Below are 19457 nucleotides of genomic sequence, written 5' to 3'. Positions count from 1 at the left end.
ACAAGAAGAAAACTGATATTACTATTATTGAATAACATAACCTTATAAGTATATTCCCCACTGAGCTGCCGCTGCCTGAGACGCTTCAGACAGTGTGAAGAAGTGATGTCAGTGGCACAGGCAGCAAACGAGGGCAGCGCGGCCTATTTCATTAGTATTCACTGTGCTGAGATGGAGGTCAGTGATAGTGAATAGTAATGAAGCGGGGCAGGAGACGCCACCACTGCTCTAGGTCACTGTAGAAGTGAACACAATCCATGGCTGCTTATATATGGCCACTTATGTGGAATAATACTGTAGGATGCCATAAACCTTACTGTATTACTCCCCATACACACAATAGAATCCAAACCACATCTGCTGGATTTCCCAGTTTGAACTGTTGTCCAATAAAGTCATGGTCGGCGTTAGGGGGGAAACTGGGGAAATGCCCAGGGCCCTCCGTCTCCAAAGGGGCCACACGATCTTCAGCACCAGAGGTTTGGTCTGGTGACCCAAATTGGGGCAGCCTTAAAACAAATGTATCAGCGTGCTATGCAGGGAGAGAGGCTTCAGCAGCAGGACGCATTGGGGAAGCGTAAAAGGTGAATAATAAAAAAGTGGGGCACATATTTATAATAGTTCATTTTTATACCTTACCCCCTCATATAATAGTTTCCCTACGCTTATAGCTCCCCCATAAATAGAGGACCCGGCTTCGCACAGGTATATTTCATATTTTGTTTATTGGCCCCATAACAATTGTCCAGTTTTGAATTGGTGTATTTTGTATATTGTATGTGTGTGTGTGTCCATAAGCATCACGTGTATCTCATTTCGGACATTAGTGACAAAGCAGGGTTCGTTTGTTCTGGAGTGAAGCTATATCGCACGTATCTAATTGTTTGGCATGTGGAACTGTGTGCAGACACGCATGTTTAATCCTGCGGCATGTGGAACTGTGTATAGACGCACGTATGTAATCCTCCGTCATGTGGAACTGTGTGAAGACACGTGTATGTAATCCTCCGTCATGTGGAATTGTGTGTAGATGTGTGTATGTAATCCTGCAGCGTGTGTAACTCTGTGCATTAGCACGTATCCAATCCTCCGGCGTGTGGTATTGTGTGCAGTGGCGCATGTGTAATCCTGCGGCATGTGGAACTGTGTGCAGACTTGCATGTTTAATCCTCTGGCGTGTGATATTGTGTTAAGACATGTGTATGTAATCCTCTGGCTTGTGGTACTGTGTGCAGACGTGCGTATCTAATTCTCCGGCGTGTGAAATGGTGTGCAGATTCGAGTATGTAATCCTTTGTCATGTGGAACTGTGTGTAGATGCATGCATCTAATCCTGTGGTGTGGGATACTGTGTGCTGACCGGTGTATCTAATCCTCTGGCGTGTGGTACTTTGTGCAGATGCGCGTATCTAATCCTCTGCCATGTGAAACTGTGTGCAGACGTGAGTATGTAATCCTTTGGCATGTGGAACTTTGTGTAGATGTGCGTATCTAATCCTCTGGCATGTGAAATGGTGTGCAGATTCGAGTATGTAATCCTTTGTCATGTGGAACTGTGTGTAGATGCATGCATCTAATCCTGTGGTGTGGGATACTGTGTGCTGACCGGTGTATCTAATCCTCTGGCGTGTTGAACTGTGTGCAGACGCGCGTATGTAATCCTACGGCATGTGGTACTGTGTGCAGACGTGCGTATCTTAATCCTATGGTGTGTGGAACTGTGTGCATATGCGTGTATCCAAAGCCGCAGCGTGTGGTACTGTGTGCATTGGCGCGTATTCAATCTTCCGGCGTGTGGTATTGTGTTAAGATGTGTGCAGTGGTGAGCATTTAATCCTGCGGCATGTGAAACTGTGTGCAGTGGCGCTTATGTAATCATCTGGCTTGTGGTATTGTCTGCAGACATGCGTATCTAATCCTCCGGCATGTGGTACTGCATGAAGAGGTGCATATGTAATCCTATGGCGTGTGATATGGTGTGCTGACCTGTGTATCTAATCCTCTGGCATGTGGAACTGTGTGCAGATGCATGTATCTAATCCTTTGGCATGTGAAAGTGTGTGCAGACGCGTGTATCAAACCTCTGGTGTGTGATACTGTGTGCTAACTTGTGAATCTAATCCTCTGGAACTTTGGGCAGACGCGCGTATGTAATCTTCTGGCATGTGGAACTGTGTGTAGATACATGTATGTAATCCTGCGGCGTGTGTAAGTGTGTGCATTGCCGCGTATCCAATCCTACGGCGTGTGGTATTGTGTGCAGTGGCATATATGTAATCCTGCGGCATGTGGAACTGTGTGCAGACGTGCGTATAATCTTCTGGCGTCTACTATTGTGTTAAGACGTGTTTATGTAATCCTCTGGCTTGTGGTACTGTGTGCAGACACGTGTATGTAATCCTCCGTCATGTGGAATTGTGTGTATGTAATCCTGCAGCGTGTGTAAGTGTGTGCATTAGCACGTATCCAATCCTCCAGCGTGTGGTATTATGTGCAGTGGCACATATGTAATCCTGCGGCGTGTGGAACTGTGTGCAGACGTGCGTATCTAATTCTCCGGCGTGTGGTACTGTGTGATGACGTGCGTATGTAATCCTCTGGCTTGTGATACTGTGTGCTGGCCTGTGTATCTAACCCTCTTGCGTGCGTGAAACTGTGTGCAGACGTGCGTATCTAATCCTTTGGCGCGTGGAACTTTGTGTATATGCGCATATCTAATCCTGCGGTCTGTGTAACTGTGTACATTGGCACGTATCGAATCCTACAGCGTGTGGTATTGTGTGCAGTGGCGTTTATGTAATCCTGCGGCGTGTGGAACTGTGTGCAGATGCGTATATGTAATCCTTTGGCATGTGGAACTGTATGTAGATGCGCATATCTAATCCTGCGCCGTGTGGAACTGTGTGCAGATGCGCGTATCTAATCCTCTGGCATGTGGAACTGTGTGTAGATACACATATGTAATCCTGCAGCGTGGGTAACTGTGCATTGTTACGTATCCAATGCTACGGCGTGTGGTATTGTGTGCAGTGGTGTGTATGTAATCCTGTGGCATGTGGTACTGTGTGCAGACGTGCGTATCTAATCTTCTGGTGTGTGGTACTTTGTGCAAACGTGCGTATCTAATCCATGTGGCATGTGGAACTGTGTGCAGATGCGTATATGTAATCCTTTGGCATGTGGAACTTTGTGTAGATGCGCGTATCTAATCCTACGGTGTGTGTACCTGTGTGCATTGGCGCGTATTCAATCCTACGGCGTGTGGTACTGTGTGCAGTGGTGTGTATCTAATCCCTCCGGCTTGTGGTACTGTGTGCAGACATGCGTATCTAATGCTCTGGCATGTGATACTGTGTGCTGACCTGTGTATTTAATTCTCTGGCATGTGGTACTGTGTGCAGATGTGTGTATCTAATCCTTTGGGTTGTGGAACTGTGTGCAGACATGCATATTAAATCCTCTGGCATGTGGAACTGTGTGAAGACGTGCGTATCTAATCCGTCGGCTTGTGGAACTGTGTGCAGACGCGCGTATGTAATCTTTCGGCATGTGGTACTTTGTGCAGATACGTGTATCTAACTCGTGGCCCCTGGCCTGCGTGGCTCCGGCACACCCAAACCCCTGTAGCATGGCCCCTTCCTCCCATGCGCACCTCCAAATCCTACCCCCGCGGCATCCCTGGTAAGGGGGCCTTGGGCACCCCTCTAGCTCCCCAAACCACTGTTGCGCGGCCCCCTCCCCTCCTGCATGACCCCCTGGGCCCCCAAAGTCCTATACCGTGGCCCCTGGCACCGAACTCTACAGTCCCTCGTGGTTACTCACACAGCCGATCCACTTGCCCTGCCACAGCGAGTGAGGCCGCATGTCCGCTTCACTCCGCAGCTGTTGGTATGCTCCGCTGTGTCCGGAGCGCAGGCTGTGCACACTCGAGCCTGTATGTCAGTGTCGTGCCGGAGTGGTGAGCCGCCGCCATGTTTTCCGGCTTGCACTTCGTCCATCGAGCTGCCCACAGGATGCAGCAGACCTATCAGAGCTCTGCTGAAGCCAGGAATGACGTCATCTTAGGTCCTGCAGCGTAGCAGGACCATACGTTCGCCGGTAGCAGTCGTGATGTCGGGGGATGGAGCGGCCTATGAAGTAGCCTATGTTTCCTTCCCCGGTCACCATACAGGTATATGTACAATCTCAGCCAAATCCGTTCAGTGGTTTGGCCGTGATTGAGGAACAAACATCCAAACACACAAACTTAGTAGAATAGGATTTGTATTTGTAGATGGAGAGAAGTGTTACAGTCAGTCTTGGACTTCCCTCTGGTGGGCCTCCTTCGTCCCAGAGGGTCCCCCACCGGAAAGAAACTTCCCCCTACCAGCTTTGAAAGCCTCAGTGTGGGCTTGGAATTACCTATGCTCTCATGTGTCGACAAAGAATTTATCACTCCTACCAGATTTACCGTTAGCTTACTTGTCCACGCTCCTTCCCCATTTAGATCAGAGGAAGTGGGCGGAGAGTGGTATATGCAAGGTGGAACAACTTTATTCAGGGGAACACCTTAAGTCGTTCCTTATGCTGAGGGATGAATTCCTACTTCCTCAAAGCAATTTCTTCAAATATCTCCAGGTTAGGCATTTCCTGCAGTCTCGGACAAACATTGGCACTGTATTTCCCAAACTGGCTCTCCGCCTGTGGCGACCGCATGCTGAGGTCAGGGGAGGGTCCTCGGCATTCTATAAACATCCCTTCTGAGCAGCCTACGCCAACTTGCTTGTCTCATTGGGAATACTGTGTAAGCGGCCATTTTCTCGTGGCCTGTGGGCATGCGCAGCCTACTCTGCCCAAGGCCCGCGGCCTAGAAGCTACAAATCACCGCCGGAAGAAGAGGACAAAGACGATGCTGCTGACGGAGATGGAGGCGGTGCTGGATAGAGTTCTCTTGCAGCATTGGGGACGCCCCCATAGCTGTTTGAGCACTGAGGCCCGCCCCCAATGCTATGAGAGAATTCATTTGCACACCGACAAGAACCGGGATTCCGACGGAACGGCAGCGCAGAGAAGACAACGAAAGGTAGGAGACGAATAGCCTTTCTTAAAGCTATTCCTACATGTTACTTAGAAAAAAAATGTATTAGCATGATAGGATCCCTTTAAGTACGTTATCTGGGGTACACCAGTGTCATACATGTGGGCATATATATTTGGATACACAGCAGGGCACAGATGTGAAGGAGCGATATGTGCTTTCGGAGTGCAGATTTGAATTGTTGGATTTTGGACACCATGTCGCATTAACAGAGACCCTAAAATTGCTTCAACAAAATGGGGTCACTTCTTGGGGAATTCCAGTTTACTGGCACCTCCAGGGCTCTGCCAAAACAACATGGCGCCCAGAAAGTCCCTCTAAATCTGTACCCCAAAAGATAAAAAGCGCAGTGCTCCTTCCCTTCTGAGCCCTGCTGTGTGCCCAAGCAGCAGTTTATACCCACATATAATATAATAGTTTTAGGAGAGCAGGTCTCGGACAACACAAAGTGGGTGCAACGTATTGGGCACTGAAATGGCAGATTTCTTTAAAAATTTCAATTTTCATTTTGTACATTAATTTTTGTTAAGCTTTTTTAGGCTCAAATTGATAATACCCCTTGATACATTCCTGGATGGGTGTATTTCTAAAATGGGGTCACTTTTGTGGGGTTTCCATCGTATTGATACTTTTCAGGTGCAAATGCAACATGGCACCTGAAAACTATCCCAGCAAAATCTGCCCTCCAAAACCCAGCTAGCACTCCTAAAACTATTAAGTGGGCCATCCCGAGGATTAAAAAAATTATATATGTGGGTGTAAACTGCTGCTTGGATACACAGCAGGGCTCAGAAGGGAAGAAGCATGACGCTTTTTAGCTTTTGTAACCCATACAGAAGATTATAACCACATATGGGGTATTGCCGTGTTCATGAGCAATTGTGTAACAAACTGTGGGGGGCTTTTTCTCCTTTAACCCCTTGTGAGAATGAAAACTGGGGATAAAGGGACAGTTTAGCAATTTTTAACCTACACATCCCGAGTTCGTAAAATCTGTGAAACCGCTATAGGGTCAAAATGCTCAGTATACCCCTCAATGAATACCTTAAGGGGTCTAGTTTTCCAAATTGTGTCATTTAATGGGAGGTTCAATCATTCTGCCACCTATTCCTGACTGCAAACATAGCTTGGTACAGGAAAAAGAAAAATCACATACTTAAAATTTCCAAAATTTGCTTATAAAACTTGTAACTTGTTTAAATTATTCAAACATGCTAAATTTTAAACTAGCTTTTGCCCGAAATCTGCGGGTTGTTGTTGACGATGAGCCGCTTATATTTAGCGAAATGTGGGTGGCGATGATCCGCCTGCATTCGCGTCTTGGCTCTGCTACTCCAAGGGTTGTCTTGTGTGAGTGTCCTCGCAGAATCTGTGACACGGCTGAATGGCTGCTACTGAAATTTGACACAGTTCGCCCTTCCCTTCCCACCAGAGGCCGAACGCCACATGTCCCAACACAAACTGTAGACCCCAGATACTCCTGTTGTACACACACTGGTTGCATGTTTTGAACTCGCCTGACTTGCTGTTCATCTCCGTTTTGCAGTGGCTTGCACACTGTCTGGGTGTAGCTCCGCCCATACAATAGTGTGATCCTATCACGGAATGGCTCAAGGACCTGTGATGATGTCATCAAAGGTCCTCAAGAGTAATGTGAACTTAAATTCGAGTATAGCGGGCATGAATCCATGTCATTTAACGTGCTAAAAAGTAGGCTATGTTCTAATGCAGGTTACAGAGGAGAAAATCACGTTTACCTGCAGATTTCCTCCACTTCAAATTTATTCTTAAAACATATAGATCTGCCCTTCACCTTGCCAAACAAGACTATTTCACCACCGTCATCTCTTCTATCTCCAGAAACCCTAAAAGGCTTTTGAAAGTTTTCACTCCTTACTCACACCCAAGGTGCAGACGCCATTCACAGACCTTAGTGCTGATGACCTAGCCACTTATTTCCATGATAAAATTGATAAGATCCGTCAGGAAATAACTGCCCAATCCCCAGGTGGCATTGATCCCATCACCTACCATAGTACTGATCCCCTCACCAACCGCTCTTCAGACTCTCCATTCTCATCTTTTGAACCTGTTACAGAAGAGGAAGTCTCCCAGCTACTTTCTTCATCTCACCCTACAACCTGCAGTAGTGACCCCTTCCCCTCACACCTTCTCCAATCTCTGTCTCCGGCTGTCACAATTTACCTTACTAAAATAATTAACCTCTCCCTCTCTTCTGGAATTTTACACCCTCTTTCATACACGCTGTCATAACCCCGCTACTGAAGAAATCCTCCCTGGATCCATCCTGTGCTGCTAACTATCAACCCGTCTCTAACCTCCACTTCATCTCTAAAATCTTGGAAAACCTGGTCTATTCTCATTTAATCCGCTATCTCTCTTCTTGACCCCTTACAATCTGGTTTCCGCACTCTGCCCTCCTACTGAAACGGTCTGCCCTCGGTCCTAGGCCCCCTGCTCATTTTTCTCTACACAGCCCCCATTGGACAAACCATCACCAGATTTGGCTTCCGGTACCATCTTTATACTGATGACACCTGTACGGGATGTTTAGGGTCTATACTATAGGCAATGTGTAATATATATATTTCGTGTGGAATGTAATCTCTAACCTCTTGTATACATCAATGTGTAGTTGGCTGATTAGGGTCTAGTGTGTTAGCACATTGTATGCAAATGCCTCTAACTAGTGAGGACAATGGGTGGAGATAATCTGATTGGTGTCTCCAAGAAGATGTTGGATGGTGCATTGTCCAAAGGAGACAGGGAGTCTGCTCTCTTTGGCATAGGTGAGGGAGGAAGGATCTGTGACTCAGCCCTTCCCACCCACAGATATAGGATGTAACAGTTTTAGTTTAGGTTTGTAGTTAGCAGTTAGTATGGGTTAGCCAGCCTGTGAACAGCTCTGCAGAGAGCTAGGATTTAGTTAAAGGACCAAGGAACCAAAGCTATCACTGAGTTGTGACTTCCGTGGACTTATTGTTATTACGGTTGATGTGACCGCTGCCAGCTACTAACTTTGTGAAATACAATAAATTGCTGCTGTCTCCCATCCTCTTATGTCCCTGTTGATTAAAGAGATCTTCCGGAGGAAAGACGTATACCTCAGCTCCGTGACAACACCCAATTATACACATCTTCCCGTGACATCATCCCCGCACTAATACAGAACACCAGTGACTGTCTCTCTGCTGTCTCAAATATCATGTCCTTGCTCAATCTGAATCTACATCTCTCTAAGACTGAACTAATACTGTTTCCACCATCTAACAGATCTGTCCCTGATATATCCATTGCAGTCTCAGGCCTTACTATAACTCCTAGGCAGCAGGCCCGCTGCCTCGGGGTTATGTTTGACTTAGACCTTTCCTTCACCCCACATATTGAATCACTTGCATGCTCATGTCACCTCTACCTCAAAAACATCTTCAGAATACGCCCTTTCCTTACCAGAGATACACTAAAGACACTTATTGTCTCTCTGATTCATTCTCGCCTTGACTTCTGTAACTCCTTACTAATCGGTCTTCCCCTCACTAAACTCTCCCCTCTACAATCTATTCTGAATGCAGCGGCCAGGCTCATCTATCAGTTTATACACTACAGCGAGACCTTGGGTCTGTGGCGGTCACAACTTTGGCTGCCTATTCATTATTAGAGATGAGCGAACACCGTTCGATCAAATACAGATTCCAATCGAATACAAGGCCCCAAACGCAGTAAAAATTTGTATCCCCTCCCACCTTCCCTAGCGCGTTTTTTACACCAATAATGGCGCAAGAGAGGTGGGACAAGAACTACGACAACAGAGGCAGTGAAAAAAAATCTGAAAAAGTCATTGGCTGGCTAATTCAGGTGACCTCCAATTTAGACAAATGGTGGATTTAACTATGTGACTGTGAGACAGGGACAGATCTACAGGCAGGGTTAGCTAGGGATTACCTTTATTTAGGGGGGAATGTTACTCACCCAGCTCTTTGGGGCTCCATCTCATCAGGATCCCTGTCAGCTTGCGATATGCGCGAGCTGACTTTTTCCCCATAGGAATGCATTGACCTGCGTTGATTGGCCGAATGCCATACAGAAATACGGCATTCGGCCAATCAATGCTGGTCAATGCATTCCTATGCCAAGATGAAGCAGAGCTGAACCTGCTACACACTCAGCTCTACCGATGCTACATTGGACACTGCTACATCGGCCAGCACTTAGGGTTGAGCCGATCTTGACATTTCAGAATAGTTACAAAGTTGATGAGGTTGGATAAAGACATTAGTCCATCAAGTCCAACGTATAACCCTACAATCCCTACAGTGTTGATCCAGAGGAAGGCAAAAAAAACCATGAGGCTCATGCCAATTGCCCTATTTCAGGGGAAAAAATTCCTTCCCGACTCCAAATCTGGCAGTCAGCATAAAAACCCTGAATCAACGTGTCCTTAAAATCTAGAGTCCATAACCTGTTATATTTTTCTCTTCAAGAAAGGCATCCAGGCCCTCTTTGATCATTTGGAGATTGGATTTTAAAAACGATCCTATTCACTACACAGCATGTAGTCCAAAAATTGTTGGACCCCAAGCTGTTTATTGATTAACCCCCCTCCCTGTGTGTGTGACAGGAGGAGTAGTTGGAGGGATGGTTGGGCTTCATTTTCGGTGTCCGGAGTAGCCCAGCTAACTGCACGGCTAGCTCTGCTTCATCTCGCCATAGGAATGCATTGACCAGCGTTGATTGGCCAGTGTACAGCATTCGGCCAATCAACGCTGGTTCTGCTGGAGGAGGCGGAGTCTAAAATTTGACCAGAATGGAAACTGCTGTGGTCCGATTTTAGACCCCGCCTCCTCAGGCAGAACCAGCGTTGATTGGCTGAATGCTGTACACTGGCCAATCAACGCTAGTCAATGCATTCCTATGGGAAAAAGTCAGCACCGGCATATCGCAAGCTGACAGGGGATCCTGACATAATAAAGGTACTTGATGCCCCCAGAGATGCTTCCCCTGCTGTCCCAGTTGCATTCCAGGGTGTTGGCATCATTTCCTAAGGTGTGATAGTGGACTTGGTGACTCTCCTGAGTTGAATGGTGGGATCCCCTGTAGCCAAGCATTTTCTCCCATAGACTATAATGGGGTTCGATATTCGATCGAATAGTCAAATAATGAGCGACTATTCTGAATGAATATCGAACATTTTACTGTTTGCTCATCTCTATTCATTAAAGAATAAAATATAAAGTTATCACCCTCATCCACAAGGCTCTCCATAATGCCGCACCTCCATACATTTCCTCCCTCATCTCTGTCTACCGCCCAACCCGTGCTCTCTGCTCACTCAATGACCTAACACTTACATCCTCTATTATCAGAACCTCCCACGCTCGTATACAAGACTTCTCCCGAGCTGCACCACTTCTCTGGAATGCTCTACCCCGGACAATCAGATTAACTCCCAATTTCTACAACTTCAAGTACAAACTAAAAACACATCTTATCAGATCGGCCGATGACAATTCCTAATGTAAACCTTTCTATAATGTAATTAGAATCCCTAAAATGAACCCTCCCACATTACCCCACATAATATGATGCAGTTTCAGGTACCACCTGCACATTAAAGGAAACGAAAGGTGATGGCTCATACAGTTTTATGTTTGTGTAATGACAGTCACCTCTATTACAAAATTGTCTGACCTCTGTATAAGCAATGTCGCCCCTGCTACCTCTTGTGTCGCCCCCTCTACCTCATAGATTGTAAGCTCTTGTGAGCAGGGCCTTCAGTCCCATTGTGTGAAATGACTATTTCTTTGTAATGTATCTCTTTGTCTGTATTTGAACCCTACAATTTGTACAGCGCTGCGGAATATGTTGGCGAAATATAAATAAAAATTATTATTATTACTATTATTATTGATAATAATAATAATAATTAGTGTGTGTAATCCACGACTACATCACGGAGGTCATCACTGTGTGGAGGTAGTGTGCTACCAGGGCCTAGTATAGAGGTATTACTGGTCTATAGAATGTGATTTGTTTGGTAATTATCTGTATGTTGGTAATAATTTTCCCCAGTATAGTGGTACAGACATATCCACAATTTTTTCCCCCTAATCTTTCAGGACTATATCAATGCCACTGGAAGTGCAGCGCTGACTTCTAAAATGAGTAAATGTGACGGTGTTGTTGGTATGTCAGGACTTGCGGCCCCGCTTTCAATTTTACCCAGGGTTACAATTTGTCTAAAACTAGCACTGCATACAGTATGTAGTAGGGTCTGTGGAGTCACAAGGAAGCAGGGACTCCTAGCGTCATAGATCACTAAGATACGGGGAGTCCTGGTGTGTGGACAGAGTTTGGGCTGGGAAATGTGACTGATGGACAGACCAGATTTTCTAGTCCGGATTCCATAGTGTGATTGGGGTCTAAGGTGAGGTTTACACAGTGACATTTGTAGAAGCTGCTTCAGGAATTCAGAAGAAGAATTTTTCCGCTTTACCAAATCAGCTCCCGAATCTCCATCAGATTCCTTACTGGCCAGGCCGGATTTTCCACCTCCCATTTATTTCCATAGAGCTCTGAGGTGGAATCTGCCTGAAGATCGAGCAGGAGGATTATTTTTCCGCTACCTGAAATAATCTGCTATATAATTCTGGTAAATTCTTTCCCTTCACAAGGACTGACAGCCGGTGAGGAAGAAATTTGCCTCGTTCACATCGATGTCAAGTCCATATTCCTGCTGTCCGTTCTATTCTATACTACATTTATTACCCCCTATAGCGGTATCACATTTATATTCAGGTATTTTTAGTATTTTACCTGAATCGGGGAACAACAAATAGTCTAAACAATGTCTGAATAGAATCAGTGACCCTTCTGTGCTTTATATAGTGGTGACTCCTCACCTGGGCGGGTCCCTGTAGGAATGTCCTCCTCACCCTCCTCATCACCACTCACATAGGGCTCTTCCTTTATTCTCATAGATATAACATTAATGTCGCTCACATCTTTATCCTGATGGAAAATCTGGGAAACAAATAATGTAAAAGTCACCAGACAAATGGGGAAGTCACAGAGAATGTTCTAGATCATTAATCCGCATGAAGATGAAAGATGTCCTGACAGTAGCTGCAGGTCTGTGAGGAGCCGGATAAACATATTAGATGGCGGCTCAATGACACCGCCCATGTATATAACCATATAATACTGCTGGACACAACAAGACTGACCACAAGGACTTCACAGCCCGTCTACACATCATAGGGAATATCTCCATCTACCTGATCATCCTGTGGAAGAAGAGGACTGGGACATCTCTCCGGTGTTGTCCTCTTACTGGATCTACCTGTAGGAAACACAGACAGGGACTGAATTCATTCTGTACATACAAATAATGGAAGTCCATGTGTATATAGTCATGTCTATTACCTGCTGATGTGAGGGGCTGCTGGTCCTCCATCATCACCTCCTTGTACAGATCCTTGTGTCCTTCTAAATACTCCCACTCCTCCATGGAGAAATAGACAGCGACATCCTGACACCTTATAGGAACCTGACAACACAATGATACAGTCATCACCCCGACCCCTCCAGTTACTGTATAATGTCCCAGCATTCCCAGCACTGTCACCTCTCCAGTCAGCAGCTCCAGCATCTTGTTGGTGAGTTCTAGGATCTTCTGTCCATTGATCTCCTTCTGTATCAGGGGGTGAGGTGGAGGCCCCAGGATTAGGCTCAGGGTTTCTTCATATCCTTTATACACAGGAGCCTGACAGCGCCCACTAGAGGTCTTCTTCACTACTGTGTAATCCTGGTTATGGGGAGACACATTAATAAATCTCACTACATACATGTCCAGAGTCCATCACCTCTCCAGTCATATCATCTGTTATTACTATAGATAAGAATGATGTCATGATGACATCATCAGAATCTCTCACCTCTCCAGTAAGCTGGTAGATGATCTCTAGGGTGAGATTTAATAGACTTTCCGCCATCTTGTTCCTGTCTCTTTCCATCCTTGATGGATCAATCAGGAATATTCTCTTCTATAGAAGATACTGAGAGGATTCTATATTGTAGGAACCTGAATGGAGAGAAGATGAGACAATGTAATCACTACACGGAATCCCATGGAATAAATAGAAGAGTTCAGTCCCATTATTATCACCACCTCCTACTTCTGACGTCGGCAGCGTGTAGCTCAGGAAGGGAGTGACTTGTTGTGGGCCGGCTTGGTGGGTATATAAGGTGTGTGATAGGCTGAACAGAATCTCATTGTTGTCTCAGGTAAAGGGGGCGATTTGTCAGAGTTGCACAAGGGATGATTATTGGCTGTTGGGCCAAGGGTGACAGTATTTGGGATGTGTTCATACTGAGACACTCCGCCTCCTCTGCCAGTGCCATAGCGACAAGTAGCTGGAGGACGAGCATCAGCAGCCAGTACAGTATCTGGAACATGAAGAACCAGAAATTTTTCACCTTGTAACACCAACCAGACTCACAACAGGCAACTGACACCCATCGGCTGCACCAGCAGGTACAGACATAAATAGGTGGTTCCTATGTTCCAGCAGATAATTCTGACCCCATGGAATTGTGCTGCCCGGGATGTTGTAACATAAATTGAATCTAGAAGAACCAAAACCTGATGCCGAACAGCCCAGGAGGCTCCAGCAGCTCTAGTAGAATGAGCCGTGCTACCCACTAAGGAGGGGAAGAAACCCTCAAGAAGGTGAGGAAGAGTCCAAAGATACGGAGCTGACACGTGTAAAGATGACACTGACTTTCCCTGCAGCTTCAGTCACAACAAGTGATGGTTCGTCCATCGATCTCTTGGAACAGCCACAACTGTCACAGATAGATCTCCCACATTTCTGTCTGGACTACAATCTACTGGCCATAGAGGTGAAGACACTCGGCCCCTGATATTACCAGCACACTGGAACTAACTGTACAGTCCTCCCTGACCCTGACAGAAGAGGAAGTATTACAGCCTAGTACGCAACGTGCAACAACAAGTGACTAATGCAGAGGAGAAAGTGGCCAACGGGAATCTGTAGGTTTGTGACTTACTGAAATGAGCAGAATCTTACATGATGGTATAGAGGACGTAGAGAATGGGCCCCGCTGTAGGGACATGAGAGGAATGAGTGTCCCGGAGAATGTTCCATCCAGAGATCTAACACCGATACAGGGGCTTGTAAAAGTCTTCAGCCCCCTATAGCAATACTGTGTAGAGCCGCCTTTGGCTACAATTCTGGCTACAAGTCTTTTGGGCTCGGTCTCTACCAGCTTTGCACATCTAGAGATGAGATTTCTGCCCCTTCTTCTTCTTCTTTGCAGCCAGATTGGATGGAGCGTCTGTGAACAGCAATTTTCATGTCTTGCCACAGATGCTCAATGGGATTTAGGTCTGGACTGTGACTGGGCCGTTCTAAGAGCCGAATATTCTGTGATCGAAACCATTCACTGGAGCTCGGGCTGGAGGTTTAGGGTCATTGCTGGAAGGTGAATCTCCTTCCCAGTCTCAGGTCTATTGTAGGATCCAACAGGGCCACGAGGAGGACATTATAGTGTGTGGGGGCCACAAGGAGGACATTATAGTGTGTTGGGGCCACGAGGAGGACGTTATAGTGTGTGGGGGCCACGAGGAGGACATTATAGTGTGTGGGGGCCACGAGGGGGACATTATAGTGTGTGGGGGCCACGAGGAGGACATTATAGTGTGTGGGGGCCACAGGGAGGACAATATAGTGTGTGGGGGCCACAGGGAGGACGTTATAGTGTGTGGGGGCCACAAGGAGGACATTATAGTGTGTGGGGGCCACGAGGAGGACATTATAGTGTGTGGGGGCCACGAGGAGGACATTATAGTGTGTGGGGGCCACAGGGAGGACAATATAGTGTGTGGGGGCCACAGGGAGGACGTTATAGTGTGTGGGGGCCACAAGGAGGACATTATAGTGTGTGGGGGCCACGAGGAGGGAGACTGAATGTATGAGAAGGGCTGAGAGCGAGCACTTACCTCCTCGGGTACAGCAGCCGTCTGCTCACAGGACCTGTGAAGATGTTATAGGTGTGGGAGGAGCTAAGGAGTCACATGATCAGGTCCTGCTGTTATCGCTTCATCTGTGTAGAAGACACTAAATCCTAGTGAGCTAAAGGACCTGTGATGATGTCACCTGTGTGGGAGGAGTCACAGAATCACATGACTAGATATTAGAGGTCTCTGCAGAGCTGTCTGTGTGTGACGTGTATGTAGTGGAGCCAAGTACTAGAAAGTGAATCTCCTTGTAAATAAGGGGGCACTGTCTGAGGGGGAGGGGGAAGTCTCCTATTAGCGGCAGCTATGACATCTTATGGCCCCCACACAGCGTAATGTCCTCCTTGTAGCCCACAAAATGTTAGATCTTCACAGTAACTTATTGTAATCTGACCTGGCCTTTCTTATTAGCGAAAAGTTACAGAGCTTGGAATATCCTAATGAAGGATCATTACTCATACTATTGGTGGATGTTATTGTCAGGAAGGACATGGGTGGAGCTTAGAAATATATCTTCCATATATTAATAACTGTCTATTGGTAAAATGTACTATTTGGGTTGTATAACGATAAATCCCTTCCATATGAGGAGAAATTCAATGATCGGGTATAATTCAGATACTTATGTGATAATGTCTGTACAATAGTCCTGATTATGATATTGTGAATAGAGATGAGTAAACAGTGAAATATTCGTTATTTCATTGGAATAGCCCCTCAATATTCGACTACTCGAATGAATATCGAACCCCATTATAGTCTAAGGAGAAAAATGCTTCGTTTCAGGGGATCCCACTATTCGACTAAGGAGGGTCACCAAGTCCAGCAGGGGAAGCATGTCTGGGAGCATCTAACACACCCAAGTCACAGTTTTACCCCACTATCACAGCCTAACAACTACACACTTTCCACACTCAAAAAAACCTCTATCAAAGTGGGAAAATACCTGGAAACCTTTTTTCCTCCCCAATTGTATTTACAGAAACCCAAAGTTGAGCTTTTAACCACCAGAAAGTTAGGCCCTTGGGGTGAGTTGACCCTCTAACCAGCTTAGTTTTTGGCCCTTTGGGTCAGTTGAGCCTTTAACCAGCAGAGGTTAGCCCTAAAAAATTATTTTTCAGGTCCTTGGGGTGAGCACTAAAACATTATTATTTTTTAACAGTGATGGTGGTGGTGTAGGAGGAGGACGCGGAACTTCTGAGCTGACACAGACACATGGAACTGAGTGTCTTCAGTACTGTTGACGGGACATGCTGGTCCACAATATTTGTTATCCACTGTAACATCAGTTCCTGGTACTTGGGCCTCGTCAGCATTACACCCTGCTTGACGTAGTGACACTGCTGGCTGCCCCTCTCCAGTAGCTAATTGGATCTGCAGTCAAGCTATGCGGCCTGGATCCCCAGCTGGGTTTTCACGTCCCCGTCTTCGTCCCCCTCCCTTTGTGCTAATGACGATGGGCACTGCTGTCTGCCCCTCTACAGTAACCATTGGATCTGCAGTAGCTCGACTGCAGCCTGGATCCCCAGCTGGATTTCCACGTCTCCGTCTTCGTCCCTTTATGCTACCCTGACGCATTTTTAGATGTGTACAGGTGACATTACGAAGCTTTATTCTCACCCCTATGGGACACTTATAATGAACTTTATTGCTCTGAGATTCGGAAGTTTAGTATAACAACTGGTTGGTGTGACACAGCTTTGAGGGCTCTCTTTAAACAGGGTCTCATTGACTCAGTTAAGGATGTTTGGGTAGGTCACCCTGATCTCCCCACCTTAGAACAGGCCATGACCCTGGCTGTCCGCATTGACCAGAAACTCCAGGACAGACGTAAAGAGAGGGTAGGGTCTGATTCTGTTAAGCCTTCTGTCTCCCATTCTTTTTCTGTTAAAAAATCTGTTTCTCCTCTTGTCACCCCTGGGGACGAGCCTATGCAATTGGGATGCGCTGGATACCAAGGCTAGACAGGAATATTGTCGCCGGAATAATCTCTGTCTGTATTGTGGTAAACCAGGTCATTTCATCCAAGACTGTCCCGTCAAACCATGCACACCATGCAAACTTCAGGGCCTGAGTGGTAATCGGGAGAACCACTCAGGCAACCAGGTATCTTCCGAATATTCTCATAAATTGAGGTTACCTGTATCTGTCTTCTGGGGACAGATCTATTTCTGGCCAGGCCCTAGTAGATTCTGGGGCTGCCACTAACTTTGTTAAAATGTCATTTATTTCTGTTTTGTGCCTTGATCTTGTGCCATTAAACACTCCCCTAGTGGTTACTGGAGCGAATTTTACTCCACTGGCCAGGGGCAAAATCCGTTTTAAAACCCCCTTGATCTCATTACAAGTGGGCTCAATGCACACTGGGGTCATAAGTTTCTTTGTGATGGAAAATTTGCCATCTGATATTATCTTAGGACTTCCCTGGTTAAGTCTCCATAATCCTACTTTCGATTGGGCCACAAAAGAATTGGTAAAATAGTGAAATCAATGCTCTTCTCATTGCATAGCTTTGTATACCTCCTTTTGTCTCAGTGAGGAGACGGTTATTCCTGAATTCTTGTCTGACTTTTATGATGTTTTTGATCCTAAATCTGCTGAGGTTTTATCCCCACATAGACCTTATGACTCTGGGGTTGAACTCCTTCCTGATTCTAAATACCCTAAGGGGAGGATTTTCAATTTTTCTGCTCCAGAACGTGAGTCTATGCGGGAATACATTCAGGATAGTCTTCTGAAAGGTCACATCTGTCCATCTAATTCACCCATGGGAGCTGGTTTCTTTTTTGTTGATATAAAAGATGGGGGTTTGCGACCATGCATTGACTACCGTGAACTAAACAAGATTACTGTCAGAAACCAGTACCTACTTCCACTGATTCCTGATCTCTTTAAGCAGATTGTGGGTGCCCGCTGGTTTTCCAAGGTTGATCTCTGGGAGGCATACAATCTGATCTGGATCAAGGAGGGAGATGAGTGGAAAACTGCATTCAACACCCCAGAGGGTCACTTTGAGTACTTGGTTGTGCAATTTTCCAGCACTTTATCAACGATGTTTTCAGAGACCTGCTGGGTTGACATGTGGCGGTCTATGTGGATGATATCCTGTTTTTTTCTCCAGATTGGGCTACACATGTGGAACACGTCAGAAATGTTATGTTGCGATAACGCCAAAACAATCTGTTTGCTAAACTGTCCAAATGCCTGTTCGGAGTCCAAAGAGTCACTTTCCTGGGTTATGTCATTACCCCCCCGATTCATTCTGTATGGACCTACTCAAGGTCATGGCAATAAAAAAGTGGGAACGCCCTTCTAGTCTTAAGGCACTGCAACGCTTCCTGGGCTTCTCCAATTACTATTGAAAATTTATAAAAAAAAAATTCTATCATTGCTAAGCCATTGACAGATCTAACTAAAAAGGGGGCAGATTTGACTAATTGGTCTTTTGAGGCAGAACAGGTATTTGAACCACTAAAATCATGTTTTGTTGAAGCTCCGGTCTTAATACCACCAGACCTGGAGCAACCCTTTGTTGTGGAGGTTGATGCATCAGAAATGGGGGTTGGTGCAGTTTTGTCCCAGGGTCCAGAGACCCTCACATGTTTGCGACCTGTGGCATTTTTTTCTAGGAAGTTCTCCCCTGCAGAGTGCAATTATGACGTGGGTAATCACGAACATTTAGCTATCAAGTGGGCGTTCAAAAAATGGAGACACTTCCTTGAAGGGGCTAAACATAAAATTACAGTAATTACTGATCACACAAATTTATTGTATTTGGAGGCTATGGGGCTAAGCGACTATCTCCTAGACAGGCTCGATGGGCTTTGTTCTTCATGTGCTTTAACTTTGTGGTAACTTATCGTCCTGGTAGGAAAAATGTGCAAACCGATGCTCTCTCTCGCAGTTTTTGTCCCAGTGATGCCCCAGGGAGTGTTTTGGAAAAAATCCTGTCCCCTTGAGTGATAGTGGCCACTATATACCCTGATCTTGCCACGTCTGTGTTTCAATCGCAAGATCTTGCTTCCAGAAATACTCCTACTGGGAAATTATTTGTACCCCCCAACCTTCGTCTCCGTGTGTTGGAGGAGATTCACTGTTCCCCTTTAGCAGGTCATCCTGGTATCGCTGGTACCAAATATCTGCTCTCTTGCTCATACTGGGGGCTTAATTGGTCCCGGGATGTACATGAGTTTGTGTTAGGCTGTGAGGTATGTGCTAGGATGAAGGTACCTAGAAGGTTACCAAAGGGCCTTCCTCATCCTCATCCTGTACCTAGAAGACCGTGGTCCCATCTGTCGATGGACTTCATTACTGATTTGC

The 19457-nt window shown here is 46.1% G+C and overlaps 2 protein-coding genes across 3 annotated transcripts in view; one reads left to right on the top strand and one right to left on the bottom strand.

Moving 5' to 3' along the window:
- Positions 1–19457, top strand: part of LOC142191151 (uncharacterized) — a 1229165-nt gene that overhangs the window by 573219 nt on the left and 636489 nt on the right. The gene's annotated exons all lie outside the window — the stretch shown is intronic.
- LOC142189845 (uncharacterized) overlaps positions 1–19457 on the bottom strand; it is a 236989-nt gene that overhangs the window by 58650 nt on the left and 158882 nt on the right. Inside the window, exons 1-5 of one of the 2 annotated variants that reach the window (XM_075262255.1) lie at positions 13033–13197; positions 12723–12902; positions 12521–12644; positions 12349–12437; positions 11998–12118 (exon numbers count right to left, since the gene is read on the bottom strand). The exons of the other annotated variant lie outside the window; for it this stretch is intronic. Coding sequence (XP_075118356.1) covers positions 11998–12118; positions 12349–12437; positions 12521–12644; positions 12723–12902; positions 13033–13110 — 592 coding nt within the window. The 5' untranslated portion in view covers positions 13111–13197. Of the gene's footprint in view, positions 1–11997; positions 12119–12348; positions 12438–12520; positions 12645–12722; positions 12903–13032; positions 13198–19457 lie in introns of those variants that run through there. 2 annotated transcript variants of the gene reach the window in all.

Source organism: Leptodactylus fuscus, chromosome 1, assembly GCF_031893055.1.
Source record: "Leptodactylus fuscus isolate aLepFus1 chromosome 1, aLepFus1.hap2, whole genome shotgun sequence".
Classification (NCBI taxonomy): domain Eukaryota; kingdom Metazoa; phylum Chordata; class Amphibia; order Anura; family Leptodactylidae; genus Leptodactylus; species Leptodactylus fuscus.
The sequence above is the reverse complement of the archived record's forward strand: the minus strand, read 5'-3'. Positions and strand labels throughout refer to the sequence as shown.